Source organism: Barbatula barbatula (assembly GCF_947034865.1).
Source record: "Barbatula barbatula genome assembly, chromosome: 7".
Classification (NCBI taxonomy): domain Eukaryota; kingdom Metazoa; phylum Chordata; class Actinopteri; order Cypriniformes; family Nemacheilidae; genus Barbatula; species Barbatula barbatula.
In genome coordinates this window covers 20354972-20365004 of record NC_136770.1, presented here as the reverse complement: position 1 = coordinate 20365004, position 10033 = coordinate 20354972, and the positions used below count along the sequence as shown (strand labels likewise).

Sequence of the window (10033 nt, the reverse complement as noted above, 5' to 3'; positions counted from 1 at the left end):
TAGCTTTCCTTCATAATTTTTACCTTTTTTATTTTTCATGGCTATTTCATCTTTTGTGCAAAAAACAAATATTACCACTGAGAATGCAAGAAAAACAACTTTTGTGTTTAAATGTGGGTTTGGTAGCCTTGCAGAGTGTTTTTCTGTTACCATTTGCATACGTGTGTAGTAGTAAGACACTTTATTGACATGAAAATGAAGCACGAGCTATTAAAACCCTATAACGTCCATGATATTTTTTCAAAATCTTTCTTTTCTTCAATATATGCTGTTGATGGAAATAAACCAAGCTGGTGTCTATCTGGTGTAATGCAGGCCATTATTTGGGAGTGTGTGGGGGGGGGGGTCTAGCGATGTTACCTTGGCTTCTCTTTGTTCCTTTGTCATACTTCGTGCTTTTCACGTATAAAGACGCGAGAGAGTGACTCACTGATAATTCTGAATGAGGGACAGTGCTTATAAACCGTCCATCCCACATCGGCAGACCTTTAAAATTTCTCTTCGGGCTTTTGGGGTGTACGTACAGTCACGCTCATCACACTACGTGGCTACCTTTTGTTTTTGCGGGACACCTGAAGAAAAACAAAATATAGACTTTTGTGAGTCTAAGCAAAACACAGTTTTATGCTTGGACCCCCTAGGGGAGAAAAACCAGAGGTGAAAGCCGCTTTTGAAGACCATGAAGTCCATATTATCATTTCTTCTCTGCCTGTTGCTGATGTCGTATGCGTCGACTGCAGTCATTACCGGGGTGAGTGGCCAAAATAACTTCTAGGATCAATTTTTATACTGTGTTTATTTTCATATATGTAAACATTAAGAGACCATTTCAAAATTATTTTCAAATGATCAAAACTTACTATTTATTTACTATTGATTTATTAATTTATTACTATTTACTGTATGTGTTTAAAGTAAACATTTTTATTTCATTATGTGAAGTACTAACAATTTCTCTCCCAAATTTCTAATAAAAATATTGTTTCTGTAGAAACAGATCAAAATAAGACAAAAAGATGCTCTGTATTTTTTCACACCTCAAATACTGCAAATAAAACAAGTTCGTAGTCACTTTTAAGCAATGCAACAAGTTCCAAAATGATTTTAATGTGATTTCCTGGATTTTTATAGCAATTGTCATTGAAATTCAACAGACACTGGAATGAAATGGGCACAGTACATCTAGAAATGACGATTATATAAAAATGTCAAATATTTCTGGTCAGAGACGGAATAAAAATTTTAAAATATGAAATGGTAAAAGCATCCTTTTAGGATTTTTATTTTAAATACATATTGAATCCATTGACCGATAGCAGGTAGATTATCCATTTAAACAATTCATGATTGGCTTTTTGGACATAATATATATACAAAAATATAAATACAATGTAAATGTTTTACTGTAATCACATTATTGTGTTTATGTTGTGGAAGTTGAATTCGTAAAAACGTTAAATTTATTAAAAGATCGAAAATATTTTTGACAGTTTTGACTGTTTGGCGCTCTTAAACTACATAAATTTTTCTTACATATCTGCTTTCTACAGTGATTGATCTGATAAACAGACCTTACAAGGCAGCGTGCAGCGTGTTGTTGCCACAACAAAGTAATTTCTTGGTTCGGAAAAGATGCACAGTGGAGTTTGACATGAATGTGCTGGGATGCATTTCCTCTGTCACGACAGTAAAGTCTGCAGTACTCCCACAGTATGTAAAACTGCTGTCAGGACACCCCGGGCCTAAGTGAGATTGAGATGGAGGGATGGCATTTCTTAAACATGCAGAGAACTCTATCCTACTCGGACTGTCAGGGCAAATCAGTTGGCTGAATTCATGCAGCTTTACAGGGAGATCTCTAACAACTGTGTGACCCTATATCATTGAAAATACTGCATGAGGCTATTTTAGTGCACAAGGTGGACACCGTATGTTTCATCATCGAATGTTTATGAGTTGGAAATATTGATGCATTTTTTATGAGAAAGGTTCATTGTGTGTTTGTGTGCAGGCATGTGAGAAGGACTCACAGTGTGGAGGTGGCATGTGTTGTGCCGTCAGCCTGTGGATCCGGAGCCTGCGAATGTGCGTTCCAATGGGTCAAGAGGGAGAGGAGTGTCATCCAATGAGCCACAAGGTTAATGTTTTCCCTTTCTCTTAAAGGGACGGTTCACCCAAAAACATCTGTCATCATTTACTCAGGTTATGTTAGTCAGAATATTAGGCCACATCCACACGAAGCCAGGGCTTTCCCTTTTTTGATCTTTCTTTTCCTTTTTACGGCGTCGTCTCAAGAAATATCCGCGTATACACGAAACCGACTCAAAACGATGTCATTATACATCAGTATGCGGCGCTGTAGCTATTTTGCCACAGAGATACACTAAAAACAGAGAAGAAGACTTGGGGCATGCACATAAACTTTGCACGCTGGGGTGATGACCTCATCGTTTAGAAAGATATACGGATCAGCACACAAAAACACAACTGTGGCGTTTTCAGATTTATCTCAAAACGCCGGATCCGTGTGGAAGAAATGCTGGTATGATACAAAATCTTTACGTATACAGCTATACTCGTCGCCGTGTGGATGGGCTCTTAGGCACTGACAATATGGGTCACCAGTCACTTTCAATGTATGGAAATTAACGTCCTTATTATGGTTCACAGAAGTCAGAATGTCTCTGGTTTAGAACAACATAAGGACATTTATTTTGGATGAAATACGTTGATCGTTGCTTCATTATGATTTTTTATAACTTCCTGTTTTCTGTATAGGTCCCGTTCTTTGGCAAGAGACTCCATCACACATGCCCATGCTTGCCCAACCTGTCTTGCATCACCACAGATGACGGAAAATCCAAATGTCTCCCTTCCCTTCCGTTTCAAGATTACCTCTGATGTAAAGTGTGCCCATATAGTGTACTACCAATGCTTGTATAAAGTGTATAGTAAAGTGTAGTTTTAATCCGTATTGACTTTAAAGGAATTTAATTTAATGAACTATTTAATCTTTATGGGAAATAAATTAGGTCTCAAATGCATATTTTGACAAAGTGTCATTGTACGTACATAATAAATAAATACACAAATTACACGAGCTGCAATGTGTCATTTTCAGATATCGTGAGTAACATTAAGGTAAGGTATTATGGTCTATTATATTCTTTAGGTAACTAGAGTTTGCAAAGAAAGCATATATTGCTACATTACACTGGTAATGCCTTGTTTATTTTTCAAATTTAGGTAAATGATGAAGAAATGAGAATTAGCAATGATTTAATGTAGAGGCCATCATTTAGAGCTTTTTTGTTTTGACACCAAGACAGAAGTAACTTGAAGAATAGAAGCATAGAAGTATATGCTTAAGCTAATGGTATGAACATTATGACATGTCATTAGTCATGAAATGAGGTACTTATTGATCTTTTATGCTATCTGAAATACTTTATTCTGTCATTGCTATCGAGATTCAAGCCCTTTCTGAGTTTATTTAGCATGAGAGATGTCCGACTGTACATTTACACTTTTATAATGCATCACTGCTTTCAAGGTGTCTCTGTCTCTCTTTCTTTTGAGTCATTCCAAATATGCAAACATGTATTTGCTAGGATGACCACAGAGAAGGATATTTTGAAGAATGCTTATAACCAAACAGTTCTGGGTCACTTTTGACTACCGTTGTAATTTGTCCTACTGTGGTAGTCAATGGTGTCCCAGAAATCTCAGTTGCTAACATTCATCCAAATATCTGTCGTTGTGTTCAAGCAAATAAAGAAATGTGTATAGGTTTGGAACAAATTGAGGTTGAGTAACTCATGACATACTTTAAATGTTTGGGTGAACTATCCCTTTAATGTTTTGTCTTTAAGTTACTTTTGGTTTTGTGTCACTGAGTTAACCTCAAGAGTTATGATTAGTCCCACACTTGTCTTCTGTGGCAACATTAAAAAAACTTCAATCAGAAGTTAGATTTTAGCCCCCGTATGGAAGAGTGATGTGGCAATACCCTGGTGCACGAAAGTGAACAGATGTTTTTGTTGATTCTGAATCTATATTCATGTGTGCTGGTACATGAACTGTACTTTACTTTACTGTAAATTATATTGTTGTATTATCTGAAAAATCCATGTGACATTACTCTGGTGCATTATTATACACTATAATATAGCAGACAAATATATTAAAGAAAAACGATGAATGGAATATAATAATTTCTTTCTTTCTTTCTTTCTTTCTTTAGTTTGTCAAAAGTTAATGTCGCCCTCACTTTATATATTGTGTATTCCATCCCTTAGAACATTCCGAGTGCTAGAACGCTCTGGATATTTTATTTTAGCAATAAACTACAAACAAGCTACTTAGCGAAAACAACATTTTTGTACTCTCTTGCGCTTTTCCGTAAGTGTATATTAGCAGTTTTAGAAATCTCCGAAATCATAAAAGTCAAGAGGTTTAACGATATTAACTATGAGGAGAAATGTACAAACTCTAGCGTGTTAAATAAAATATTCATGGCCTCCTTTTCAAATAAGTGTCTTTGCGTCAGACTATTCTGCTATATAAATGCACCAGCTGGATGGAGACCAAAACGGGAAGCAATATATGCGGTGCATCATACACAAGTTTTTTAGATAAATCCATCAGGATATGTTTTCTATTGCATAGCCTGCTGATGTGCAACAGGATGGCCGCTGAAGATCTTTTAAGATAGACCAACACTAGTTATAGACAATATAATCACATGTGGGTGAAAATAGTCTAAATGCCTGATGCTTTCACAACTTTGTTTACCCAGGGACTTGTCTATTGATCCATTTTCTCTGCAATAGTTCTTCATTCATTTTACCAGAAAATATTCCCCGCATTGAGTTTTTCATGCTCTCACGATGCTGTTTACAACTATTAAAGGCAAATCTGATTACACAACTATCTCTAGCGGCCTCCATACATTTTGTCAGTGCAGCACTCAAGATAAGACGAATCCAGAGATGGAGTTATGTTGAGGGGAGGTTCGGGAAATAAGCGCTCTCTATTTTATACTGTAACTGTGGGGGTTATGGCACCAAAATGTTCTCCTTGTATGAGTGTGTTTGAAATATCACATTATGTCTCTTTATGTTTTCCCAATAAGAGCAAGTAATGAAACGAAGGCTTAGCCAAACATGAACAAAAACCAGCACTCACATAAGTCTGAGTTGACAACACAATCCCCTGCCCTTAAAACCTTTTTAATGCCTGTTTAATTCTTGTGATCGTTAAGCACAGCAACACGGCACATACAATGAATTGTTTATTAGAATTAAAATACAAATTATGGTCCACTCAATACTGATCCATCAGCCAGAAGCCAAATACGATTGCTCACTTCTATTAAACACAATTGTCCAGTATCGACGTAAAGGGACCGTAAGGTCTGTTTTACATTTAGTCCACGTGTGACTGTAAAAAGACGCATTTTATTTACACAAAAACTCAAGGTCATAGCAAATATATTACATATCAGTTAAAAATTAACTCCAGAATATAAATAAATCATCTTTTTACATCGTTTGCATTCATTTGTGGATTGCATAAACTGCTCTGAATCGTGGATCTTTAGGTATGCAGAGACGAAACCCTTTGTGTGAAGGAAAATGGCCCCACAAAGTATTTTGACACTTGAAATGCACGAATGCATTAGATAACAAAATATCCGTGTCGTTCGTTTTAAAGAAGGATAGCACAAGAAAAGAATACATTTTAAAGTTGGCTCCAGTGCTCAGAAATGTTTAGGGACACTGCATCTAGATAAGCAGGCAGAGCCAATGAAAAGAAGTCAAACCAAAGTCTGATAAGTTGAAGAAGTGACATCAGATAACACAATAGGGCTCCATTGGTGTTTGTGTAGTCAGGCAACACGGAAAACAGGCTCTGAATCTCATTCTCAACTCCTTATTAAATATGAAACATATGATGGGGTTCGCCCCAGCTTGGGCGAACGTCAACCACACGGCTGCCGTCAGGTACACCTGGGGAATCGCGTTTCCTTTCACAAACACCCGAATGTAACACGACACAATATACGGGGCCCAGAACAGCAGAAACACCAACGTGATCATGTAATACATCTTGCCTATTCGTTTCTCCATCTTGAACTCGTCCAGGACGAGCAGCCTGCGGTTGGCGTTGTGCGACGCTTGCCTGATGCCCACTAACGTCGGCGGCGTCGGGCCGCGTCCGAACCCCGCGATCCAGTTGGCGGCGGCCTGTCCCGTCGCCCCCGGTCCGTGAAAAGTCCAATTCTGGCTGATAGCCGGAACCAGCTGGGCGGGTTTCATTTTACGGTGGTCGTAAACAAAACACAGCATTTTGATATAAACGACGTGCGTCGTGCCCACGATCACAGCCAACATGAGCATGAAGCCCAAAGTGTCGTTGGCTTTGACGTACCTGTGCTCGAAAATACACTGCTCTTCCTCGCGGATGAATTTGTAAGTCCCCACGTCGAAAACCGGGGGGAAGGCCATGGCGACGGATAACGTCCACACCATACATATAACCGCGACGCACGTCCACAGCGTCATGCGTTTAGAGTAGAACCGGTGGTGCGCGATGGCCATGTAGCGCGTAACGCCGACGCAGAAGAGCAAAAAGGCGATGTGGAAGCAGAACAAGACGGCCATGAACGCGACGATCTTGCAGCTGAGGATGCTGTAGCTCCACACGGAGCCGTTGTCGATGGAGATCATCACGAACGGAAAGCACACGGCCGAGCGGATGATGTCTGCCGCGCACAGGTCGAGGAGAAAATAATACGGAGCTTTGTGAAGGGATCTGTCCTTCAGCACCAGAAGGGACAGCACGATATTCCCGAGCAGGCTGGTGCAGGTGATGAGACCCAGAGATGCCAGCTTGACCGCAGACGCGGTGATGGCATAATTCTGAAGTGACGGGTTGCTCTCTCCTGGATCACTTGTGTTCGCCATCTGTGCAAGCACACTGTCGACAAGCAAGCCCTGTAATCCGACATTAAGCAGCACTGGTCCCCCACATTATACCAAAATATCGATGTCGCCAGTGATGTGGTTTATTTATGTTGTCATACCCCGAAGAGATACGAGACATCTACATAGCATCCCTTTAACTGGAGATCGTTTTGTGTTGAATCGAGTCCACTTCGATGCTGTCAAACGATTGTTCTTCATGCTTCAAGCAAAACGCGATGTGTAATCCATTCTTTTCCCGACATCAATTCAGTTTGGCGACATTTCCTCGACGCCCTTTTTGGCGGATTAAATAAACACGCATTCATCCGTTGACCAGCGAGCTAAAGACCGACGTCGCTTTATCCAAATGATCGAAGCCACGAATAGTGTACGCATACACACCCGGTCCGTTGTGGGGATCGCGTCGGAGCACGTACGAGCCTGTTATGTCTTGTCTGCTGCTTTCTTGTTTTGGGGGAGGTGAGCGGGGGGATACTCAAGGAAGCCGCATCTAACATTAGAGGAAAGCGGCACGACTCGATACGACGGTAGTCGGTAGGAAATACAGGTGTAGAGTTCTGGGTCTGGAAGTGCGAAGATTCTCGGGTTTTCCTAACGCGTGGATTTCCCTGTCTCGAGGGCTGTCGCTTCAGACCATTGTTCCATCAATCACTTAAAGACACAGCCGTCACGCATCGAGCAGCTGGTGATGCTGTAAAACAGATCATGAACTCGGTGCATATATGCAGTAGGTGTGTGTAAAGTCTGAGAAATAAAAAAACTATGGCATTTTTTCAACTTTACATAGGATAGATGATATTGCAAACCATTTGTCTTGTCATGAGCAACTGTATAATTTTATTCAGAAATCAAACGGTGTACAATGTAAAAAGTTTTTGTTTGATTCTGTTTTTGGACTTTTTTTATGAATGTGTGAATTGTATGGCATTAAATAACATATACGATCATATGTAAACTGTAAATAAACCATACAAGAGCTTAGTTATTTGTACACTTTGGCCCCAAAGACGTTTATATTAAATATTATATAATTGTATTTAATCATATTTCCCTCGACGTTTTATACTGTAGCTCGTGGCGGTTTGTGTATATTTATGCTGTTTCGTTCAAGCAAAATAAGTGACGTTGGTGTTGGTGCTGTCCGTGGTGCTGAATCGTAATCGTGACAGATATCTGTCAATCACTCGCTCGATAAGTCCCCAAACTGACAGCGATTGAAAGAAATCCCACCCAAATAAATTTTTTTTTTAAATATCTGCAGTGCAATGTTGCTGCCTCTCTCGATGACGCTTTAGGAAATAAGAAACAACGTTCAGGTTTGTGATCTAGTGCGTCCTCTAGTGTTTACACATAGTCTTGCAATTTAAGAGCATTCTAACTACAGTATTCTTCCCTATGCAGCACAGTCATACCATTTTCTTAAGTGATTGGCAATGAACTTAATGTATTAATTCTATATAAATTTTTCACAGTATTGTGCCCCTAAAAATGTATGAAAATGTAATTGGACATTTATTTTAAAGAGAAACGCTCAAGTAAACATTTAAACATAAGTCGGTTGGGTACACGTCCAAAGATCATTTGTATGAAACACGAAAATGAAAGGCTACTACAAAATGAAGTGTTTAGACTGGTTGTCAGTATTGGTTACTTTGGTAGCTCACTTGTGTGAACATCATCCAAACTTGCCTTGGGAGCAGCTGGTTGAACGTAATAGCAAAAAGTCTAGATGGAACGGACAACTTTATGTTTTCAAGAAAATGTGGTATAAGCAATTGTGTCTAATTCTCTATCAATGGACTTCGTTGGACAATATAGGCTTAATTGCTATTTGATTTATGTCACACTGATTCATGGTAAGTAAGTGAAAAGGCTGTTATATACAAGCTGCTATAATATTATAACTTTTAAAATTTCATAATTTTTTTAAGTACACTACAAAGGACACATTTTTTTTAAGTACACTATGAAGGACCCTACGAAGGACACATAATTTTTGAAGGACCCTACAAAGGACACATCATTTTTTAAGTACACTACGAAGGACCCTACAAAAAACACATCATTTTTTAGTACACTACGAAGGACACATAATTCTTTGTACACTACAAAGGACCCTACAAAGGACACGTCATTTTTTAAGTACACTACGAAGGACCCTACAAAGGACACATCATTTTTTTAAGTACACTACAAAGGACCCTACAAAGGACACATAATTTTTGAAGTACACTACAAAGGACCCTACGAAGGACACATCATTTTTTTAAGTACACTACAAAGTACACTACAAAGGACACATAATTTTTGAAGTACACTACAAAGGACACATAATTATTTAAGTAAACTACAAAGGACACATCATTTTTTTTAGTACACTACAAAGGACCCTACGAAGGACACATAATTTTTTAAGTACACTACGAAGGACACATAAGAAGGACCCTACGAAGGACACATAATTTTTTTTAGTACACTACAAAGTACACTAGTAAGGACACATAATTTTTGAAGTACACTACAAAGGACACACATAATTATTTAAGTACACTACAAAGGACACATCATTTTTTAAGTACACTACGAAGTACACTACGAAGGACACATCATTTTTTAAGTACACTATGAAGGACACAATTTTTTAAAAGTACACTACGAAGGACCCTACGAAGGACACATAATTTTTGAAGTACACTACAAAGGACCCTACGAAGGACACATCATTTTTTAAGTACACTACGAAGTACACTACGAAGGACACATCATTTTTTAAGTACACTATGAAGGACACAATTTTTTAAGTACACTACGAAGGACACATAATTCTTTGTACACTACAAAGGACCCTACGAAGGACACATCATTTTTTAAGTACACTACAAAGGACACATCATTTTTGAAGTACACTACAAAGGACACATCATTTTTTAAGTACACTACGAAGGACACATCATTTTTTTAAGTACACTACGAAGGACCCTACAAAGGACACATAATTTTTTAAGTACACTACAAAGGACACATAATTTTTGAAGTACACTACG

At 38.6% G+C, this 10033-nt stretch overlaps 2 protein-coding genes across 2 annotated transcripts; one reads left to right on the top strand and one right to left on the bottom strand.

Annotated features, from left to right (window-relative positions):
* Positions 1–679: 679 nt before the first annotated feature.
* prok2 (prokineticin 2) lies at positions 680–2901 on the top strand (the record flags this gene model as incomplete). Its single annotated transcript, XM_079461391.1, has 3 exons — positions 680–751; positions 2012–2137; positions 2779–2901. 3 exons carry the CDS (start codon positions 680–682, stop codon positions 2899–2901), a joined length of 321 nt encoding a protein of 106 aa, XP_079317517.1.
* Positions 2902–5287: 2386 nt separating this feature from the next.
* Positions 5288–7139, bottom strand: gpr27 (G protein-coupled receptor 27). Its single transcript, XM_079460181.1, has one exon. The coding sequence runs from the start codon at positions 6966–6968 to the stop codon at positions 5853–5855; it is 1116 nt and encodes a 371-aa protein (XP_079316307.1). The 5' UTR covers positions 6969–7139; the 3' UTR covers positions 5288–5852.
* Between the last annotated feature and the right edge of the window lie 2894 nt (positions 7140–10033).